Source organism: Pseudorasbora parva, chromosome 24, assembly GCF_024679245.1.
Source record: "Pseudorasbora parva isolate DD20220531a chromosome 24, ASM2467924v1, whole genome shotgun sequence".
In the NCBI taxonomy this organism is placed as follows: Eukaryota; Metazoa; Chordata; class Actinopteri; order Cypriniformes; family Gobionidae; genus Pseudorasbora; species Pseudorasbora parva.
In genome coordinates this window covers 3,697,940-3,722,696 of record NC_090195.1, presented here as the reverse complement: position 1 = coordinate 3,722,696, position 24,757 = coordinate 3,697,940, and the positions used below count along the sequence as shown (strand labels likewise).

Below are 24,757 nucleotides of genomic sequence, written 5' to 3'. Positions count from 1 at the left end.
TAAAATTATCTTAGATTTTATAGTATTTATAAACTATTTATTTTTTATATTTTATAATATATCAGATTTATTAAAAATATAAATATATATAAAATTATCTTAGATTTTATAGTATTTATAAACTATTTATATTTTATAATATATCAGATTTAAGATATATATATAAGCTGTTGTATATATATATATATATATATATATATATATATATATATATATATATATATATATATATATATATATATATATATATATATATAAAATATGTGTAATATAAGACTATATAATTAATATTAATTTAAATACTGTGGTATATGAATGTTCTTGTGAATTTTTTCAGATAAGAATGGCATGTTTTCCCCCCCGATTAAATTAAAACATATTATAGTTCAAATGCATATTAGATTGAATTTGACCCACTTAAGTATGTACTTAAGTGCATCTTTAAATTAAACTATATGTACTTTATGGTAAACTAAAATATACTATGATGTAATTACTATTGAAACGTTTCTGTAATGTTTTTAAAATATATTTGCATTCACATTTGCACCTTTGTACATATGAAATATATTAACTTTAACTGTAATATTGAATAACACGGCATTGCTTATCAAGTGCTTTGTGCTAAGTGTGCTTTAAAGCTCATTAATGCAGAATCAGTGTATAAATGCATGTTCTTTAAAGCTAATGAACTGGACATTTGAAAGTGTACTAATGAAGTGTACCGTCGTTAAGGACACGTATGGCCTTTTATTTCATTAATATCATGTTATCTTTCAGTGCATTATTTAAAAATACACTTGAAAGATTTGAAGTGTGCACTTTTTCACAAGGCGATGGCAATCAGACAATACTTTTTATAGACCACAATCTCCGTCTTTTTCTCTTTTTTGGACCAGTATGCAGTCGCTTGACCCATGTTGGTGTGAATTTAATTATAACTATCCTAATTGAGGAGCTCATCACTAGGTTCACCCTCTATCTTTAAACGGCCTGTTATTCCCATCCCGGGGTCTGATTACAGCTCTGAATGATAACGGACGTACTTCTGCATCCGGCGCTCTGAAGATCTGATGTTCTGTAAGACTATATGTGATACGAACACACCGTCCTCTGTGCATATATAGCAGTGAAATGATGTGCATAAATGCGTCTGGTTCACCTGTTATATGCATATTGTGTGCGCTTGTGTGAGGGAGACAGACCCCACCCCCCCACGCCGGACCCCCGGGGGCCGTAACCCTTTAAAGCACCTATAAAACATTTGGCAGGAGCGTTTGAAGTTTTTATGAAGCGCTGCAGTATTGTTCCCCAGAGAGACGGCGCACTCCACTGGCGCCTTACTGCCCTCGTACACTGCCAGAGCGAGAGGGGAGGGGGAGGGGGGAGCCCGCACACGTGTGTGTGTGTGTGTGTGTGTGTGTGTGTGTGCATAGTTCTGTTTGTTCTTTCTTACTCTGTGTGTCATAGATGGAATGAAAGTGTGTGTGTGTGTGTTTATTTGTTGCCATAGTCTTAGTGTGAGTTCTGAGTAGTAAAGCTGCCTGATTATGATCTTCTTAAATCGGTTTGTTGGAGCAGTGTTATTTTAGTATCCTTAAGATTATATTATTATTTGATTTAGGTTTTGATCATTTTTGTTTTATTCACCATGTTCATGTTAGTTTTGGTTAAAGTTTTAGTAATTTTATTGTGTTTTTGTGATATTTTATTATAGCGTTTTAATTAATTTTTAGTTCAGTTTTAGTTATTTTTGTACCTCAGATTAAATTGAATGAAAATACGAAATATTATCATGTTTTTTATATTTTATTTTATTTCAGTTGTTAATAGATTATAATAATAATAGAAAAAAAATGTAGATGATTAAGCTCCTACTCAAATGTGTCCTACTTCAACATTATATTATATTATATTATATTATATTATATTATATTATATTATATTATATTATATTAATTATGTAATATGAATCATATTATATTAATTATGTTGTTATATTATATTAATTATGCTATATTACGCTAATAAAATGACATTTATTATATTGTTATATTATATTACTTTTATTTTATTATATTGTTATATTTTATTAATTATATTGTTTATATGATGTTATATTATATTACTTATATTATATTAATCACATATTAATTATAATAATTGTTACAGTATTTTGTTTTATATTATGTTATATTATTATATTATATGAATAATGTTATATTGTATGAATTATGTTATATTATATTATATTATATTATATTATATTATATTATATTATATTATATTATATTATATTATATTATATTATATTATATTATATTATATTATATTATGCATTGGTTGACAAACATATAGTCCCAGCCCAAACTTGGTTCTTTGGTTGATAATCATAATATGCATAAATAATTATAGATGAATAAAGTCCTAATGATTAGGTGTCATGCTTTACCGGTGTCCACATTGTATTTTATATTTAAATTATGCATCACATTATTTAAGAATTATATAGACTGTATTGTATTAATTTAATTAATTTAATGTTTTTAATATTATTATTTTTATTATTAATAATAATAAATATTATTTTAATAAATAAAATGTATCTTATACTCTGTTTTTACTCTAATAAGTGTAGGTTTTACTCCATATATTTGTTCTCACAACTGTTCTTGTCAAAATCAACTGTGTCATTCATTCATTCCTTCATTCATTTAATTTATTAATGATAAAAAGAATGAATAATTTCTTCACGAGGCGATCAGCAAGTCTTTTAGCAACTCAGCACATTGAGACTGAATTTATTATTTGTATAGTCACAGATATGTGTGTATCGACTGTTATAAAAAAGGCTTTAAATGCGACTCATCCAATCAGATCGTCGTTTTACTGCAGAGATTCTCCTTCTATGAAGGGTGTGAAAGAGAGAGGATGTTTTACTCAACTGTGTGTGTGTGTGTGTGTGTGTGTGTGTGTGTGTGTGTCTGTGTGTGTGTGTGTGTGTGTGTGTGTGTGTGTGTGTGTGTGTGTGTGTGTGTGTGTGTAGTCTGGTGGCTGTCGAGTGTGTTTGCATGTGTTTTCATTCACATTCGCGCTGCAGAAGCTAAAAACGAATGCCAGCAGCATCTAATCCACTGGAGCCAGACTGTGTGTGTGTGTGTGTTCATTATTTCTGTTAATATAACACTAATAATCATTCATAAGCCGGTGGGTGTGTCCTGGATGAAACACAACAGCTGGAGTGGATGTGCGTACAGAGTGATGTCAGAGGGGCCGGCTGACCGTTTGATGCGTGCGTGTGCGCGTGCGCGTGTGTGTGTGGCATTACGTTGAGTAGTAGCAGTGAATCAACGGAGAGAACCACCACCACATACTGTTAAATTAAGCACGCTTCAACCCCGACTTCAAAGACACACACACACACACACACTGTGCCATTGTTTAGAAATATGATTTGATTGATGGATGGAGTGATGAACGAGAGTGAGATAAAAGGAGACTTGTGCTTGTGTACATATCTATAGTAACACAGATAATCAGAAAGGCTTTAATTTACACACACAAACACACACACACACACACACACACTATATTGCCAAAAGTATTGGGACACTCCTCCAAATCATTGAATTGAGGTGTTCAATCCCTCCATGGCCACAGGTGTATAAATCAAGCACTAGGCCTGCAGACGCTTCTACAAACATTAGTGAAAGAATGGGTCGCTCTCAGGAGCTCAGTGAACTCAAGCGTGGTGCCGTGATAGGTTGCCACCTGTGCAATAAGTCCATTCCTGACATTTCCTCACTACTAAATATTCCACACTCAACTGTTAGCGGGATTATAACAAAGTGGAAGCGATTGGGAACAACAGCAACTCAGCCACGAAGTGTTAGGCCACGTAAAATCACAGAGCGGGGTCAGCGCATACTGAGGGTCACAGTGCGCAGAAGTCACCAACTGGAGTCAATAGCTCCAGACCGAACTTCTGTGTCCTTTAGATGAGCTCAAGAACAGTGTGTAGAGCGCTTCATGGAATGGGTTTCCATGGCCGAGCAGCTCATCCAAGCCTTACATCACCAAGAGCAATGCAAAGCGAGGGATGCAGTGGAGTAAAGCAGCCGCCACTGGACTCTAGAGCAGTGAGACGTGTTCTCTGAGTGACCAATCAAGCTTCTCTGTCTTACAGTCTGATGGACGAGGCTGAGCTTGGCGGTTGCCAGGAGAACGGGACTCTCCTGACTGCATTGCGCCATGTGTAAAGTTTGGTGGAGGAGGGATTATGGTGTGGGGTTGTTTTTCAGGGGTTGGGCTTGGCCCCTTAGTTCCAGTGAAAGGAACTCTTAATGCCTCAGCGTACCAAGACATATTGGACAATTTCATGCTCCAAACTTTGTGGGAACAGTTTGGGGATGGCCCTTCCTATTCCACCATGACTACGCTCCAGTGCACAAAGCGTCGGTCCATAAAGACATGGATGAGCGAGTTTGGTGTGGAGGAACTTGACTGGCCTGCACAGAGGAAGTAGAGAAGAAAAGCTAGAAGAAAATTCCCATAAACACACTCCTAAACCTTCCCAGAAGAGCTGAAGCTGTTAGAGCTGCAAAGGGTGGGCCAACTCCATATTAAACCCTACGGATTAACAATGGGACGGCATTAACATTCATGTGCATGTAAAGGCAGACGTCCCAAAACTTTTGGCAATATAGTGTGTGTGTACCTATCAGAATGATGTGGTATCTATCTATCTATCTATCTATCTATCTATCTATCTATCTATCTATCTATCTATCTATCTATCTATCTATCTATCTGTCTGTCTGTCTGTCTGTCTGTCTGTCTGTCTGTCTGTCTGTCTGTCTGTCTGTCTGTCACCTGAATAATTCTGAAAGTGTGTGTATTATCTGTATTCTAAATATATCCATATTGTCCTTGTTAGATGAACGGTTGATGTGTTACTGATGTCATTCGGTGAGTACAGGGCTGGCGTTCTTGGGTATCCTTGTACGTGTGAAAGTTACCGGCGTTATGTGGTCATGATATTAAAGTTAAAGGGAGAGTTCACCCAAAAATGAAAATTCTGTCATCATTTACTCACCCAAAAGTTGTTCCAAACCTGTATGAGTTTCTTTCTTCTGCTGAACACAAAAGAAGAAATAATGAAGAATGTTTGTAACAAAGCAGAAAGAGCAACCATTGACTACCATAGTAGGAAAAAAAATACTATGGTAGTCAATGGTTGCTCTTTCTGCTTTGTTACAAACATTCTTCATTATTTCTTCTTTTGTGTTCAGCAGAAGAAAGAAACTCATACAGGTTTGGAACAACTTTTGGGTGAGTAAATGATGACAGAATTTTCATTTTTGGGTGAAGTCTCCCTTTAAAATTGGACAGAACTCTACACAGGTCTTGATTTACATGACGTGTCTTCATGTAAGTGGGATTTTTGCTTTTATTAGTAACTCAGGGCTGAAGGACTGGGATGGATCAGTGCATTAACATGCGTTCTGTGGCGGTGATGAGCCTCAGGACTCTAGGGCCGGTTTTTAAACCCATCCTGGAGTCACCCCAGCCCTGCACATTCTGTCTCCCTCATTTATCACACCTGATTCAACTCATCAGCTCGTTAGCAGAGACTGCAGGAACTAAATTGGGTGCATCTGATAAGACAGAGGCAGACATACAACATGTGCAGGGCTGGGTGTCTCCGGGACAGCTCTGAAAACCCTGCTCTATGGGGCCATTGAGTTTCCCTCAATGTCTGTCAGTCAGGAAGAAGCTGTAGTTGTCAAATAATAAGTAAAGATGCAATAATCAGGATGTTGCTAAAAGATATATCATATAAATATTGCAATGCCTATTAAAAAAGTATAAATCGAAAAACATAAAGAAAGGTTCTGCTTTCTTTGAAAGCTCCCACAGCGTATTTTAATAAAGTAGTGAGCCCTTCGAATCCTTCAACTCTTCCTCAGATTTGATTAGAAAGACTTCCTGAGGAATGAAATCCATGGAGGCTTTTAAAGTGTGCAGATTCTTTACTTTTTCAGTAGCTTTGATTTTTTTTTTTATTCTGTACCCAATTTTTGTGATTTCTGCATCAATTTGGTCTTTTTTGCAATGTTTTTACAATATATTTTGATGCATGTGCCTTTTTTTTACAATCTTTTTATGATATAAAATTGAGAAACATCATGAATATTGGCATTTTTAAGCTTTTTATGTAACCAAGTTTCCTAAAGATGATGTCAGTCCATTTGTTTGCCTGTAGATTTTCAATGGATTGACTAAATCACGAGTCCTACAGTAGCAGATTCACTTTAGCCGCGCGCGCGTGTGTGTGTGTGTGTGTGTGTGTTTGTGTGTGTGTGTGTGTGTGTGTGTGTGTGTGTGTGTGTGCAGGTCTATCAGAGACGGTCCAGCTCTCTCTCTCTCTCTCTCTCTCTCTCTCTCTCTCTCTCTCTCTCTCTCTCTCTCTCTCTCTCTCTCTCTCTGTGTGCTAAACGAGGGATGTTTGTTTTCTCCGTGTTTGTCCGCAGCTGCTCGTTTATGTGTCTTTTGATTAGATCACCAGTGTGAGTCAATATTCAGGACATCTTCTGTGTCTACAGAGCGCCTCTGTCCTGTGCCGTTCTGCATGCTGTCGCTGCACTGAGGCATTTCACAGTATGTGCTCAGCGCGACCGGCATCTTCGCCACAGTCACACACACACACTCCTCAGAGTTATACTTTCACCTCACAGAGCCTTTCAGTGTTTAACATCCACAGCCGTGAGTGTGACAGCGGGACAGATAGCAGATGAATCTTAAGTTCTTAAGTGTGTTTCGGTTCTCCTGACAGTGTGTCCTAACCAGACACAACACGACAAGTTTTCACTAACTAGTCATTTGTTTGCGCGTTGTGAAAGTGAGACTTTTCAGCGGGGTTGGCTTTGGAAGAGGTTTTCTGTTTAACTGCGCCATAGAAATATGCTTCATAAAAAGTCTTCGTTAGAGAAAAAAAGAATGGTTGGAGCATAAAGAATAATTTTCAAGCATGAATTAATGCACCTCTTGATGGAAATAAATGTTGAGATGTTATTTTCATGAAGAGGTGCATCAGCTTTTGGTTCAGATCTTGTATTGCCAATGCAAGAGTCCAGCAGTGTGTAAAGTCTCCTCTGCACATCCCAAAGACTTTCAGTGAATTTAAGCTCTGGACTTCATGTGTGTGAATGATTCTTCATGATCGCTCACAGCCATTCTCTCTCAGTCTGAGCTGATGAATCTGGACATCCTCATCCTGGAATATGGCCATGATGGGTCTTTCACATGACTGTTAAAGAAATGAAAAGCTACACACTCCATCAGTGAGGGATAGAAGAACTGTTGAGAAACATATAACATAATAATCACTGCAATAATCATCCAATCATAGACTCTTAAGGATTTGCCTATTTAAATCCAAATCTAAATCTTGGGTGAACTATCCCTTTAAATGTGTTCTGGGCGACCGACTTCAGTCTTGTGTTGTGCCAAATGTCTGTCTTTATGAGATTCGATCACTTCGCCTGATGAACTTGCACAATTCTGCTCTGAACAAATGCTTTGGAATAGGAGCGATTCCCGTCAAGCTAAATGAATCCAATCCGATCTCCAATTCTGAGAACCCTAAACTTTATAATCTGTCCATCCATCCATCCATCATCTGTTCATCCATCCATCATCTATCTGTCCATCCATCATCTATCTGTCCATCCATCCATCATCTATCTGTCCATCCATCATCTATCTGTCCATCCATCATCTATCTGTCCATCCATCCATCATCATCTGTCCATCCATCCATCATCATCTGTCCATCCATCATCTATCTGTCCATCCATCCATCATCATCTGTCCATCCATCCATCCATCCATAAATCTATCTGTCCATCCATCCATCATCTATCTGTCCATCCATCCATCCATCCATCCATCCATCCATAAATCTATCTGTTCATCCATCCATCATCTATCTGTCCATCCATCCATCATCTATCTGTCCATCCATCCATCATCTATCTGTCCATCCATCATCTAACTGTCCATCCATCATCTATCTGTCCATCCATCATCTAACTGTCCATCCATCCATCCATAAATCTATCTGTCCATCCATCCATCATATATCTGTCCATCCATCATCTAACTGTCCATCCATCCATAAATCTATCTGTTCCTCCATCCATAAATCTATCTGCTCATCCATCCATAATATATCTGTCCATCCATCATCTAAATGTCCATCCATCCATCCATAAATCTATCTGTCCATCCATCCATCATATACCTGTCCATCCATCCATCCATCCATCCATCCATAAATCTATCTGTCCATCCATCCATCATATACCTGTCCATCCATCCATCCATCCATCCATAAATCTATCTGTTCATCCATCCATAATATATCTGTCCATCCATCATCTAGCTGTCCATCCATCCATCCATAAATCTATCTGTCCATCCATCCATCATATATCTGTCCATCCATCCATCCATCCATCCATAAATCTATCTGTTCATCCATCCATCATATATCTGTCCATCCATCCATCATATATCTATCCATCCATCATCTAGCTGTCCATCCATCCATCCATAAATCTATCTGTCCATCCATCCATCATATATCTGTCCATCCATCCATCCATCCATCCATCCATCCATCCATCCATAAATCTATCTGTCCATCCATCCATCATATATCTGTCCATCCATCCATCCATCCATAAATCTATCTGTCCATCCATCCATCATATATCTGTCCATCCATCCATCCATCCATAAATCTATCTGTTCATCCATCCATCATATATCTGTCCATCCATCCATCCATCCGTCCATCATCTATCTGTCCATCCATCCATCCGTCCATCATCTATCTGTCCATCCATCCATCCATCCATTCATCATCTAACTGTCCATCCATCATCTATCTATCTGTCCATCCATCATCTATCTATCTGTCCATCCATCCATCATCTGTCTGCCCATCCATCCATCCATCCATCCATCCATCATCTATCTGTCCATCCATAATCTATCCATCCATCCATCCATCATCTATCTGTCCATCCATCCATTTATCATCTATCTGTCCATCCATCCATTTTTCATCTATCTGGCCATCCATCCATCCATCATCTATCTGTTCATCCATCCATCCATCATCTATCTGTTCATCCATCCATCATCTAAATATCTGTCCATCCATCCATCCATCATCTATCTGTCCAGCCATCACTTATCTATCTATCTGTTTCATAATGTTACATGTGCATTTATTTATTCTGAACAAAACGGTAGAAAGCCACTGTGATAATCTCACCGAAGCTACAGTGAGTATAATCGTCTTTTTTTCTTTTCTTTTGTTTTACTTATTTGTGCCTAAAAGGAAACTGACAAATATGTTAGAGGGGCAAATATTTAGTAAATATTCAGTCTCCTCCACTAACCGGTTGATAAAAATAAACCCATACGTTCATAAGAAGTAAAACGTATGTAAATATCAGAGATCTTAGTTTGTCATTTATGCATTTAGCATGTTTTTACCTAAAGCGACTTCTAATAGTGGAGCGTAAGCAATTCACAGAGGCAACATTATGTATGCCAAAAATATTAGAAAGCAAGATTAAATTATAAGTATGTTTTTATGTTTTGTTTTGTAAGTGCATTTAGAGTTGTGGAGTGGTTACGTGCTGGCAGAAGAAGTGTGAGATCGTTGTACTCAAGCTTTTCCATGCTTATTTTGATCATGTTAGGATGATTTCAGGCCGATCGGTTGAAGTGTTCACATGAAGTCTTCAATTCGATTGAGCCGTCAGATCATTTGGGTTCACTCTTCTCCTCTCACATCGCCGTCCGCGTTTGGGCTCTGCGATGGACTGAATTACAGCAGTAATGGTGATTATGAATCTGGCTCCAGGAATGTGATGTCATCCCGCCCCCCTCGCGTTGGGAATGCCCTCTCCCTGGGTCTCTTCCTTTTCCCAGCTTTCCGTCTCAGCAGGATATTTTCTCGCATTCATTTTAATTTTAGGCACCATGAATGAGGGTAATCAAGCTGGAATGCAGTGAAGTCACACACACACTGACCGCATCCCAATTAAATGAGGCCGAGAGATCATTATTGACCTCCTGCCCACCCCCTCTTCCACTTTTCTTTTCTTCCTGTGTCTTCTCCTCCCCTTTTTGTGCGACACGTTAGGCCTGAATAGAAGCGTAGAGCGGTGTTGTGTTGGAGTTGTGTGCTCAGTCTCACACACACACACACACACACACACACACACACACACATTTAGAGGGAAGCGTCCCCATGCTGTGTCACTGAAAACCCTCACAGTCTGGGCTGTCAATCAAACGCCGTTGCCCCCATATGCTGAAGGTAAGGCATGACATCATCCCGCGGTATATTCCTCCACCGGCCTGGCACAAACACACGTTTATATCGAGCACTTCATCACTAGCATTGCGATAAACACGCGGCACCAGCCTCCATCGCTGTCGCCAGAGAGATTCGTCAATTTAATGCTGTTTACAAGGCGTACAGTGAAAAGCTTCAGAAAGAATAAAGAGGAAATCTTCAAACAGGCAGCGCTAAACGAGCCCAGATTCTCAGTGCTGCTTCCAGCATCTGCTTTCAGTTAGAGACGCAGTTGAGCCAGAGAGACACGGAGCAAAACAAGAGCTGAGCTGAGAGATGAGTGAGAGCTGAGAGCTTTAATCTGACCGAACAACAGTCGCTCCGAGACAACGACACGCAAATTAATATTCACAACAATTGTCTGTCCGTCCATCCATCCGTTCGACCGTCCTTCCATCCATCTGTCCATCCGTTCGTCCGTCCTTCCATCCATCTGTCCATCCGTTCGTCCGCCTTCCATCCATCTGTCCATCCGTTCATCCGTCCTTCCATCCACCTGTCCATCCGTTCGTCCTTCCATCCATCTGTCCATCCGTTCGTCTGCCTTCCATCCATCTGTCCATCCGTTCGTCCGTCCTTCCATCCACCTGTCCATCCGTTCGTCCTTCCATCCATCTGTCCATCCGTTCGTCCGCCTTCCATCCATCTGTCCATCCGTTCGTCCGTCCTTCCATCCACCTGTCCATCCGTTCGTCCTTCCATCCATCTGTCCATCCGTTCGTCTGCCTTCCATCCATCTGTCCATCCGTTCGTCCGTCCTTCCATCCACCTGTCCATCCGTTCGTCCTTCCATCCACCTGTCCATCCGTTCGTCCTTCCATCCATCTGTCCATCCGTTCGTCTGCCTTCCATCCATCTGTCCATCCGTTCGTCCGTCCTTCCATCCATCCATCTGTCCATCCATCCATCCATCTATCTATCCATCCATCTGTCTATCTATCTATCCATCCATCTGTCTGTCCATCTATCTATCTATCCATCCATCTGTCTATCCATCCATCTACCTATCTATCTATCTATCTATCTATCTATCTATCTATCTATCTATCTATCTATCTGTCTGTCTGTCTGTCTGTCTGTCTGTCTGTCTGTCCGTCCGTCCGTCCGTCCGTCCGTCCGTCCGTCCGTCCGTCCATCCATCTATCCATTCATCTGTCTATCCATCCGTCTATCTATCCATCCATCTGTCCATCCATCTGTCTATCTATCCATCCTTCCATTAATCTATCTATCTATTCACCCATCCGTCTATCCATTTATCGGTCCATCCGACCTTTTATCTATCCATCCTCCCTCTCCAGATACTCATATCTAGTATTTGCAGTATTCCAGGGTCTATATTCCCTCATATGCCCTCAGTCAAACCCTAATCCTTATCCTACCCTAACACTAGAGCAAGTACATGTTATTAATTACTATTACTCAGTACTTGCAAGATTGGTTGGGTTTACCATTTTTATGACACTTTATATTAACATTCATTATCAGACCATTTTTTATTGTATAATATCAGAAGCTCATTCACTTAAATTTGAATAGGAAAATATTTTAACGCCAGCAGCCATATCACCCTGTAGCCCAAGATTGCTTTCCCACTGAAGCTAAGCAGGGCTGAGCCTGGCCAGTGCCTGGATGGGAGACCAACTGGGAAAACCAGGAGCTGCTGGTAGAAGTGTTAGTGAGGCCAGCAGGGGGCGCTCACCCTGTGGTGTGTGTGGGTCCTAACACCCCAGTATAATGATGGGACACTATACTGTCAAAGAGCACCGTCTTTCGGATGAGACGTTAAACCGAGGTCCTGACTCTCTGTGGTCATTAAAAATCCCAGGATGTCCGTCGATAAAGAGTAGGGGTGTAACTCCAGCGTCCTGACTAAATTTGCCCATTGGCCCCTGTTTCATCATGGCCTCCTAATCATCCCCATATCCTGATTGGCTTAATCACTCTGTCTCCTGTCCACCAATCAGCTGGTGTGTGGTGAGCGTTCTGGCACAATATGGCTGCCGTCGCATCATCCAGGTGATGCTGCACATTGGTGGTGGTTGAAGAGTAAAGCGCTTTGAGTGTCTAGAAAAGCGCTATATAAATGTTATGAATGATTATTATTTGAAGTATGATCCCAGGACATGTTTAGCTGTTTGAACGTTCATAGGCTGTTTGTGAAGGTTCCTGTGCGGTGTCAGCGAGCGGCTCTCGATAGCGCCCTCTAGCGGCCAAAATGTGGCGCGACACCAGCAGCTGAACCGCAGAACCGACCGCAGCCAGACAGTCTGCCACCGATCTACAGACTGCTGGGGCCCTGCTTTACATGCCTCACACTCCTCATGTCATGAAGCCCACAGCTCACAGAGGGATATCCCTCCAGCCTCTGCAATCCACCACAGACAGCTTGAGAACAGAGAGAGAGAGAGAGAGAGAGAGAGAGAGACTCTTAAAATAACACGCTCATTAATAATATTAACAAATATTATGACTTTTTTTGAGCATTATTAAATAATGCTCAAGTTGATGTATGAATTAATCTGCATTCAAATATGTTGTCATGTGCTGTAGCCTGTTGTTAATGGCTAGTTGTGGTAAAGTTTTATACATGCATTTTTTCTTCCAGAGTTTATAAACCGCTACCTGTGGGCCGCCCGGCTTCTGGATGATAGTGATGGCGGGGCTGAATTATTGCATGTCATGGACACCAGGCACCGTGAGAGGTGACGCGTCTCTCTATGTGGCCTGTTTAAACACTTAATTGTGGCCGTTTATTTGGTGACCCCAAGAGTTCATACGCGTTGGTTCCTGCCAGTGGCGAGAGCAAAGGTCGAAGCCGAATCCACAAACCTCCACACAAACCAGAGGCGCTTTAATGGACCAATTATTGGATTCCTAAGCACTTCACTTTGTTTTTCTTTTTCCTTGGGAAAAGGGATGTCGCCTGTGTGTGTGTGGCACAGCTATGTCAGACTCCTAAAAAATGGCTTTATTGGGGGAAAGAAAAGCATTAAATAATTATTGTGTAAAATACACAATATGCATCATGCCAATATGTGCAGAAGTCTCGGATGACTGATGCATCCAGCACAGAGTGTAATTTGACTGTGGTATGAATGAATTATAAGGTTTCCACTTGAACATTATTTGTGCAAGACGATCATAATAGGTGGGTTAAGTGTCACGGAATGTGCAAGATATGGAAAATCCCAAATGTGTGTTTTCTGGTTGCTGTTCTGTAGCAGCCTGTGATAAATCTAGAGCTGTTGTGGTGTGTGTGGAGTTTGGGAGGGGGTCTCATTGTGTGTGTGTGTGTGTGTGTGTGTGTGTGTGTGTGTGTGTGTGTGTGTGTGTGTGTGTGTGTGTGTGTGTGTGTGTGTGTGTGTGTGTGTGTGTGTGTGTGTGTGTGTGTGTGTGTGTGTGTGTGTGTGTGTGTGTGTGTGTGTTCTGCTGTCAGTCAGACTGAGGGTTCTTGGTGAGCTGGCCCCGCGCGCGCGCGCTCTCTCTCTCTCTCACACACACACACACACACGCGCGCTCTTGGAGTTGACGGGGGGAGGGAAGGGGAGGGGATATTTAACTTGGGAAAGAGAGGAGTTCTCCTCCAGACGCGCTCATTCTCCTCTGTCCCAGATCAGGACCAGGCGAGTTTTCGGACGGATTTCTGGCACGTCGTGGATATGACGGTTCCGCAGCCGCGTCTGAAGAGCATGCAGCAGAGATTCGCGGGAACGCTTGGCGTGTAGAGGACTGCTCGAAGCTGTCAAGAGTCTGGTTTTATTCGGGACTTGTGCCGAACATGTTCTAGACGCGGGTTGTGGTTCCGATTGCGCGCGAAGTTCTGCAGGATCTGCCCGCTCAGTGGAGAGATTGAGATTGAGCGGCTCTCTTCCCGGTTCAGCAGCGCCGGTTCGGCGGGACGGACTGGAGCCTGTGCGCTCAGAGAGAGAGAGAGAGAGAGAGCGTAAAAATAACATTGGCTAAGACGCGCTCCATTCCGCGGGCGCGCTGACATTTCAAACGCCAGTTTGGGTGGCACCCGGCAACAAAACCCTAGCAGGCTGCAGAAACGGTCCCATCCCATCCTATCCCGTTGCCATGGTGACCCGCCAACAGCTTCGCTAGAGGAAAGTCCGATGAGGATACGCTTTTGAAGATTACGCACTTGGCACGCCTCACCTGAGCGAGTATCCCTGAGAAGAAGAAAAAAAAAACAGCCCATGTCCCATGTCATTCCGGGCCACGCGGCCGTCTATTAAAAGATCTCGCTCGTGCTGTCGCTCGGACTATTTATGCACGAGGGCACAGTGAGGGCCAACTCCACTCCGTAGACAGACAGAAGACGAGTCATGGGCAGCATCACCCGCGCGCTGCCGCTGCTACTGCTGCTCCTGTGCGCGCACGGCACCGCGGCCCAGCATTACCTGCGCCTGAGGCCCTCTCCCAGCGAGCATCTGCCCGTCCCGGGCCTCATCGAGGAGCCCGACCCGGAGTACGACCCGCGTGAGCAGGACCTCTCGGAGAGGACGCTGCGCAAGAAGCTGGGCAGCCACTTCGACCCCAACTTTATGTCCATCCACCTGCCCGCGCAGCTGAACGCCAGCGCGCCGCCGGACCTGCCGCGCCTGCCCATGCCCCCCGAGCTCAAGAGGCTGGACATGACGGAGACGCCGTACGGCAGGCGCGTCAAGGTGGGCAAGAAGGCGCGGCGGAAGTTCCTGCAGTGGCTGTGGATGTACACGCACTGCCCGGTGTTGTACACTTGGAAGGACCTGGGCGCGCGCTTCTGGCCGCGCTACATCAAGGAGGGCAACTGCTTCAGCGAGCGCTCGTGCTCCTTCCCCGAGGGCATGTCCTGCAAGCCCGTCAAGTCGGTGACCAAGACCTTCCTGCGGTGGTACTGCCAGGGCTTCCTGCGGCAGAAATACTGCACGTGGATACCGGTGCAGTACCCGATCATCTCCGAGTGCAAGTGCTCCTGCTGAGCAGCGCGCGCGCGCCACCCGCGAGAGGGGTTATCGATTATGAATGATTGCACTGTTTACCCACGGACAGGGATGTGTGGCGCCACATAGCGAATCTATTTTTTTAAATATATATATATATAGCTTTCTAATTCAAAATATATGACATATATGTACATATTTAAGTCAAAGGAAGAAGACGACGAAGAAGAATGCAGCTATTTTTATTAAAGGATCAGGACCATATATCCTCACGAGGAGCAGCTCGTGCTTATTTTTATGAAATTATTGCGATTGCGAAGACGCACGAGAGAACTTCACTTTCCTCACTGAACTCTATTTATAGAGACCGAAGAACACTACGTCGATGCCTAGAAGTTTTGTACAGATATTAATATCAATAATGATGATTTAAAAAAAAAAAGGCTGGGCTGAAAATTATACACGTGAACTCGGCCTTTTCTTTCTTTTGAAAATATAGTATTTTAGTAAGCAAAAAAACAAATGTGTACGTTTTATTTATTGTTTTAACTGTTGTGAGTATGTATAGATAAAGAGAAGAGAATAGAATATACCAGAAATTCTACTTGAAAACTTCTAAAAATGAATTTAAGAGAATATTAATAATAATAATGAACATGTCAGTGTAAATGCCATGGTTTTAGCAATAAAATCTGTTAAACTTGGACTGAGTGTGAAGGATCTGAGAGTTATAAGATATTAAAATATTGAATGATGCCTGCTCTAATAACGCTGGGACATACTCCACAGGGCGCGTGGAAACGCCTGTCCCGCGCGGTGCGTAAACGCGCGCTCGTGTTAACACAGCGCTAAAATATGATGCAGCCATTTCAAACACTGTCATTGGTGAAATAGAGCAGGGAGAGCCAGCAGCTCCTGGCGTACTGCTTCTGGAAAGGGGAAAGGAGGAGGAGGAGGAGAGGAGGGAAGGGGAGGGGGGGTCTGAGAGACAGAAATCTGAGCCCGATTCTTGTCCAAAAGTCTCGGCGTGAGAAACACTGCAACCCTCTACAATGACTGTGAACTGATGCTGACGGTACCAGACTGTTAATTAGTCAGCAAACACGCCGTCTGCAACTTCAAGTGACGCGAGACTCGTAAAAACGCGACACGGCGGCTCTCCATGTTCCAGAGACGCGCGCGCCTGTCATGTCAGCGCTCGGCGTGGATCGCGAGGGAAAGTGCATGTGTGTGCGTGTTATTGCTGAGCTTATTGTGACAGATACACTGCTGGTGCTGTGTTTTGGCGCGGGGTGGGGGCAGTTGTCAGCTCTGTTTCTTGATGATGTCTAGCGCTTTTTGGAGGAGGCTGAGAGTGTGTGTGTGTGTGTGTGTGTGTGTGTGTGACGCGCCGGCGCCACTCGGCCGCGCACTCTGGCGAGCGCAGAATAGATTGAACAGTAACCCTTTCAGCCTGTGTGTGTGAAAGCCAATCCCCGACAAACTAGCCCTCAAAACACACAGCCGTCAGACTGGCGGAGCACTTCAGCCTTCTGTGAGGGGGGGTGTATTCATCATTAAAAATATGACCCAAGCTGGAGTGAATCAGGGAGTTCTTTGAGACCAAAGTTAAACACAATGTTTTCTGTCCTTGGCAGAGGCCAATGAGATACCAAATGAAGTAAATGCTCCAATTTGCAGTGTGTATGGAGACTGCGCTCGGAAAACAAAAGCAAAACAACCCGCGAATCTGGATGAGTTACAGCTGAGAACCGATGCTCAAGTTTAATAATCGATCATCTGCGTGTCTCTAAATAGAGCTACGGGGGTTACAGACCGGAGGACCGCAGCGTTTGGGTTGATTTGTTAGATGTTTTTGTGGAGTGTGTGTGTGGGAGACGCTTCCATTAGTCTTGTGGGTGACATTCATACTGTGCTTCGGGGACCACCAACAGTTGCCTTTACTCTGGTGTGTGTGTGTGTGTGTGTGTGCGCGCGTGCGTGCGCGCAGTTACTACAGTCTGTGTGAGGGGCGTGGGACTGGGGGGATAAAGGGTACTGAGTAACCAGGGCCCAAGGCAGGGAAGTCCGTTCTATACATACACATACATGGTACGGGGGCCCAGCAAGATGGTTTGTACCCAGGGCCCCAAATCCCCCAAATCTGCTTCTTTTTAATATCTGCTTGTGAGTTCCAGTGATATTATTCTTCATAATCTGCTCTAATAAAAGCGCTTTCTGACGCAGAGCTGAGGATGTTGCACATGCCGCTATCTTTATTTCCACATCCATCCAGGAAAGATGGTACAGCGGTAAGACTTGGGAACTTCAAATGTCAGCTTGGGTTAAATAAGATCTGAAAATCGGATAATTTGCTGGTCAGAGCAAACTTGCATTATTTACAACATTTTGTTTTCCATGACCTCACAGTGAGTGTTCAATATTTTTATGCAGTGGCCTCAAAAGTAAGTAAAATCACACTTTTCAGAATGTTTTTTGTTGTTGTTGTTGCACAAATTGTACCTCATTGACCCCTAAAAGGTTTACAGTAGTACCATAGGGGTACATATTACTACTCATATTTACAAATAGGACCTTTGAGGTATACAGCTGTCACAGTGTCAAGCTGCCATACCTCTAGAGTCACAGTTTTTACTCTTCTTTTTTCTTGAGTGACTCCTATTGCAGTGCATTCGATGCAAAATATCAGAGCAAGTGTCAATTATTGGAATTGAAGATGCACAAACAATTTGCAAGCAAAAAGGAATGCTAAAATGTTAAATAGGCTGCATATAAAATCACATATTTCCTTACTACATACAGGCGAAAATCAGTATGTGACAAAATAAGAGTCTGCTTAAGAGTAGGCAACAAGTCCCCGGATGACCCACTACTTCTGAAGTGTGCATATGGACTCTTTACTATCCCATGAGGCCACGGGAGAAGATTTGTGAATGGCAGTGAAGCGACACAACTGACGCTGGTAGGTCACATGATAAAGACAACATGGCGGATGTAATACGTCCACATTACGTTCATACACACACATTCATACTATATACTGTAAACCTGAAAAAAGTTTAAGTAAGCAGAACTGGCAGATTTTTATTTTGTACTCATACATTTTAATTGCTCTTAACTTAAAAAAGTTGAGTACGCTAATTCATAGGTTTAACTTAAAATTATCGTGTAATCGAAATTTAAACATTGATCTTATAGTGACGTTTTATTAACTAATTTCGGGAGGAGCACATTCAGATAATTAAACCAATTAAACAACGGAGCCGTCAGCTAATCAAACCTAATTTACTAGGGGAGCATGTCAGATAACGTAACCTATGTAAACAAGTGGAGCACGTCAGATAATTAAACACAAGTGGAGCATGTTGAGCTAATCAACGATAAGAGGTGTACATATACAACAGATTTACCTTCTCTCGTTGACCATTTTTATTTTAGCATCCCTCCACCACCCCATCTCCTCACTTTAATTGAATAAACTCTCATCAGATGTCAACACAATCCATAAAACATTACAGTCTAGTTTACTCTATTTAATTTGATGTAAGTGTGAACTCGTGAAACACCCTTTCGAGTGTCATGGCAAAGCATGCTGGGAAATAAACATCCCAGCCCAGTTTCAGTTAAATTTAAGTATGTCTAAATTACAAGAAACTATTTCATAAAACACAAAACTGTTCAGATGACTTCAAATGTGTCAGTTTTGTAAACTCAAAATTAAAAGAAAGTTCTAAATACTCATAAAAGTTATTTTAATTGAACTAATTTGTTTAATTTGAGTTGGCTCTACTCAAACCAATTAATTATTTGGATCATTAGACTTTTAGTGGGCGAAAATAAGAGAGTGTGATTTCAGACACAGTTACGCTGTTGATGATGAAGACTCATTCGATGTCGTGTACACCTGTGTGACAGTAGTACACATGCTCTACACCTGTGTGAACTCGAGGAGAACACACTTCAAACAGCCACTAAACACCAGATGATTTCTTCAACAAACCGTAATAAATATCTGAAACACTTATTACTCAAAAATTCCAACGAATAATTACAAAGAGACAAAAGTATAACATTAAATTAAACATGACATTTTGAGACCGAAATAGTCTTTGAATAACTTACTGAACTGAATCAACACTGATCTGATTACAGTTTAACATCATTGAATCATTATTTTCCTGTAATCACTAAAACTGCTTTGAAACAATCAGTGATGTCGAAATAAAGGTGACGAGACTAGTATTTGGTTACATCTTATATCCTAGATGTTATAAGTCACTCTGTAGCTATAGGTTAAGTAACTCTCAGAGCATTAGTAGACTGTTGCTGTTTCGGTTAGTAAAATAAGCTGACATGTACTTGCAAAGTCTAAAGTGGACGATCAAAAATAAAGTGTACCTATAGTATTTTCTCGTGATGAATGATGAAGAAACGAGGCAGTAGTGAAGAGGAAACGTCCTGCAGCCTTCCACACAAGCAGATGATATTTGATCTTATTCAAATGCTTTCAGTGTCTCTGGGCTGCAGGACGTCAGGTGTTTCTGCTACAGGTGTAAGCAAAGCTTTATAGACGATTATAATACTGACAAAGCATTCAATCAGCCTGTGTGTTGGAAATGACATGTCAGAGTAAAAAAGAGTTTGATGCCGTTCAGGCAGACCCACTTTATAGAGAGAGTTGTGTGTGTGTCATAATGAGATCTGAGCATCAAGACGTCGTGAGACTCCAGGAATTATTGTACCCACTCACCGGAGCATTAACATGATGCACTTGTGGAGTGTTTTGCTGAGGAGCAGATGGACATGTCTTGATGCTGAAACGTAAGGCCTATCTGATGTCCAAAGAGATACTTACCCTTTTTGTGTGTATAGGTACAGAACCTGTGGAAGAGGATGCACACTCCAAAGATTAAAAACAAAGCTTACACTACCATTCAAATGTTTAGGGTAAGTAAGATTTCAAATACTTTTATTCAGCAAAGATGCATCAAAAGGGAGAGTGAAGTTGATAAAAAGAATTATGATAATAAATGTTTCTTGAGCAGCAAATCATATTAGAATGATTTCTGAAGGATCATGTGACACTGAAGACTGGAGTAATGATTATAAAAAATTCAGCTTTGGTCAAAGGAATAAATTACAGTTTACTATATATTTACAGAAAAAAACTGCTATTTTAAAATGAAATATTATTTAAAAAATGTTGCCTGTATTTTTTTGATCAAATAAATGCATCCTTGATGAGTAGAAGAGACTGATATAGAAAAGTTGTACCAACCAAAAACAAATACACTCTAGAAAATTTGGGTTGCTTTAACCCAAATTTGGGTCAAATATGGACAAACCCAGCCATTGGGTTAACTTTTTTTTACTGTTGGATTTGTCCTATTTGACCCAGATTTGGGTTAAAACAATCCAGCATTTTTAAATGTCTTCAAATGAAAATTTGTGAAAAATTGCCTATTTATTTTCTCCTAAAAAAAAAAATATCACTGTATATTCTGAAGTTGTGTTGTTTATTTAGTTGTGTTTATGAATGTGTATGACGTATCTGTCACTTTCGATAAATATGGTCAAAATTGTGGCCTAATCATTTTAAAAATGGTATTTTTGCATCTGTTGGTAAAAGTCAAGTGTTCCCTATTAAGTGCGTCTTCCCTGAGCTCTTTCGTCTCTCTCCGTGGCGAGGAGAAGCATTAGTTTCTGTAGGCAGCACTCGAGAGCATAATTCATAATTCAGCTCGTGTCGACTCAGGCCACGTGTGTGACTCAATCATACCTTGAACGGTTGAAATGTTTCATTTGCTCTCGATTCATCAAGTTTATTGGTTGTCATATTGGCCGTTTATTTCCTTCATGGGTCATTGGTAAGACACATCTACATAATCAGCTTGTATTTTATTTATTTATTTGCAATTTATGTAATTAGTTTTATGCACGCATAGCTCTGCTTTATGAAGAGAACATCTGACAGGCTGCACTGCCCCCTACTGGCTAACCGATTGCCACGATATATAATAAACACGAGACGTTATCACTATATGCTGACGATTCGATTCATATGTAAGCTAGAATTTGACTATATCAGGCTCATTAATATTTAGGTCTATATTAACGGCCTCTAATGAACCCATCATAATTGAGCATAAGTAATTGTAACACTCTGTACATCATATTGACACACACAGTGTGTGGATTTGAACAAGTAGAGCTCGATTGTGATTTTGAATGAGTGAATCTTTCCTCATTTGTTGTTCTCCATATCTTACAGACATATGGCTTATAGATGCACGGGTGTCCTTATCATATGACAGCCATCCATCTCATCCATAGCTGGCAGTATTTTGGAGTGATAAGGTGAGACAGAAACTCGTCAGTGTTGAAGTGAATCACTATTAGTAGTGTGAGAAGTTCGTGTTGGGGCTTTCGGCGGGGTCAGCATGGGCACCCTGACTGGTCTGCGGTTATGCCGCCTCATACACAACAAACTGAGATACTCTGTATTCTGACACCTTTCTATCAGAACCAGCATTAACTTCTGGAGCAGTTTGAGCTCCAGTAGCTCGTCTGTTTGATCGGACCACACGGGTCAGCCTTCGCTCCCCACGTGCATCAATGAGCCTTGGCCGCCCATGACCCTGTGGCCGGTTCTCCACTGGTCCTTCCTTGGAGCACTTTTGATAGATACTGACCACTGCAGACCGGGAACAGCCCAAAAGAGCTGCAGTTTTGGAGATGCTCTGACCCAGTCGTCTAGCCGTCACAATTTGTCAAACTCGCTCAAATCCTTACGCTTGCCCATTTTTCCTGCTTCTAACACATTAACTTTGAAGACAAAAGGTTCACTTGCTGCCTAATATTTCAGCAGTTTACAAACAGTATATGTTTGAGAATTTTCTAAAAAGCAAAAGTAAATATCAAAATTAATTGTATTGTAATTAATTCATTAACATTATTTGAAGGTTACTTGTTACGAAACAAATTACATAAATTATACAAATTATGAAGTTATGTATATTCTGAAAATTTAGTTTTAGAGGTGTTTAGGTGTTTGAAACCACCATATGAGCCACTGCTAAAGAAAGCAAACATGTGTCCAATTAGACTGGCTCAGAGCCTTAAATACCCCTCTTGACAACAAACTCCTCTGTCATTTAGATAAATATCTTACTGCTGTGGTGTTAACAGTTTTACTACAGCAAAATTGCTGTTTCCCCTCCCACATGATAATGAAAGGTTAACATTCTCATGAATGACTCAATCTGGAAGTGTAAGATGGCTAGACAGGCAGCAGGGGGCGCAATTGACCCACATATTTCTTCTACAGAGGTTCCACACACTCTCTCTCCCTCTCTTACACACACACACGTGAGTGTGGTTTCTGTAGATGGCACAAACAGATCATCCTGAAAGGTTTGTATGCCTGTGTGAAGTGCTTGTGGTGAATATGTGGGGGCAGAGGAGACGGCTGCTTCTGTCTCTTTTATTTCTTGACCTCTCACACATGTGACACACTCATCAGAGTAAAACACCACTGAACGGTGCCATAAATACCACAGGAATGTTGAGAAGCTTACACAGGCCTGAGAAACTCCCACACACGTCAACACACACACACATGGACGCTATTCATTGAGAAATTACTTTATTTTTCGGCACATTATGAAAAATACTTGGATTTAGCTGCGGCCGCATGCGTGATCCTAAATCTTTTGAGTCTGTGATCCCGATCCGCACCGGTGGTGCCGGTCACTCTAAAACCAGCAGGAGAAATCTGTGTGCCATGGAGAAATACTCTCAAGTATTTATTGTGTTACAGCATGAAAGCTTTTGAGTTTCCCCGTTCATCAACACTCAGAAAAAATAAAACTAAGTAACTGATGATGAGTCTGCTTAGCTGGATTGAGTTTTGGTCCAGGCCTCTCCAGGACTTTAACACTTCAGTGTGGTTTTGGCTGTGTGTTTTGGTTTACAGTTGTGTTGAAAGGCGAATCATCCTCCAGCTCCCAGTGCTCGGCACGGTTTCCTCCAGGATTCTTCCCTTTTTTTTCAGATCCAATCATTTTTTCCGAGTTTTCCAGTCTGTGCCGCAGAGAAATATCAACAAAAGCCTGACGCTCCACTGCAGGAATGATGTGCTGTGTCTGAAGTTTGTGTTGCATAAAGTAGTTACAAATTAAATAAAATCTGATTATTGTCTTGCAACCAGTGGAAAGGTTTTTGCTACTTTTTTGCAAACCAGATTTAAAGGGGTGGTTACGTGTGATTTGACTTTTTTAACTTTAGTTAGTGTGTAATGTTGCTGCTTGAGCATAAACAGTGTCTGCAAAGTTACAGCGCTGAAAGTTCAATGCAAACGGAGATATTGTCTTTTAAAGTTACAGCAGTTTATTGCCTACAAAAACGGCCGGTTTGGACTACAACGAGCTTCTTCCTGGGTTGGTGACATCATAAACCCTCGCTAGTCTCCGCAGATGTGACTTCTGCCCGTAATGGGAAGGGGCGTGGCTACCGGACAACCTGTGCTTGGCACTTCAGCCAATAAAAATACAGGAAACTACATTTGGCCATCTAACCAATCTAAGACCATTGCGTTTTTCAGAGGGATGGGCTTCATAGAAGCAGGAAGCAGACGAGCCGTTCAAAGGACAGTGGAGACAGCGGTGTGGAATAAAGGGAGAATAGAAGAATACAGCGTTTAAAAAAAGAAGAAGTATTAAGACGTGTTATACTGCGCCCCATAAACACAACCAAGCCTAGAAAAACCCCCCACAGAACCACCCCTTTAAGGAATAACTCCAAACTCATGTCATAAATGATTTTCTTTCATCATAAAACACAAAGATGTTAGAAAGAATCGCTAAGCTGCTCTTTTCCATGACATTAAAGCATGTCATTATCATTGCATCACAATTAGACCCATTAAGCCAATGACTTATGGCATCATTGATCATCTAACCTGATGCGTCAGATCTTCATATATATGTGAAAATATTAATATATATTTTAATGACAATTTATAAGTGCTGTCAAGTCGATTAATCTCGATTATTCATTTCCAAATTTCAATTGCACTCATGTAAATATTTAAGAATGCACATTTTCTTAAATATAGGCTATACATGCATGTGTGTGTACATACATGATAATTATACAAAGCACACACACACATATACTATGTAAGCACACATTTTTATTTTGGATGTGATTAATTGCAATAATTGATTTGACTGCACACATAAAGGATTGTAACGTCACGAGGGTGGGCGAGTAAATCATTTTCATCAGTTTATAGTATTTAACCGATTGCCTGGTAATGAAGCAGTTCCCTCAAGCATCGTGTCATTCACAGCACTTCCTCTGCTCAGACTCGGAGTCTGGGCAGAAT

At 41.4% G+C, this 24,757-nt stretch overlaps 1 protein-coding gene across 1 annotated transcript; it reads left to right on the top strand.

Moving 5' to 3' along the window:
* The first annotated feature begins 13,995 nt into the window (after window positions 1-13,995).
* On the top strand, window positions 13,996-16,075 carry nog2 (noggin 2). Its single transcript, XM_067434685.1, has one exon. The coding sequence runs from the start codon at window positions 14,773-14,775 to the stop codon at window positions 15,406-15,408; it is 636 nt and encodes a 211-aa protein (XP_067290786.1). The 5' UTR covers window positions 13,996-14,772; the 3' UTR covers window positions 15,409-16,075.
* The last annotated feature ends 8,682 nt before the right edge of the window (window positions 16,076-24,757 follow it).

What these genes read in the sequence shown, in the direction of transcription:
- nog2 (XM_067434685.1), top strand. Translation starts at nt 14,773, where the DNA reads ATGGGCAGCATCACCCGCGCGCTGCCGCTGCTACTGCTGCTCCTGTGC.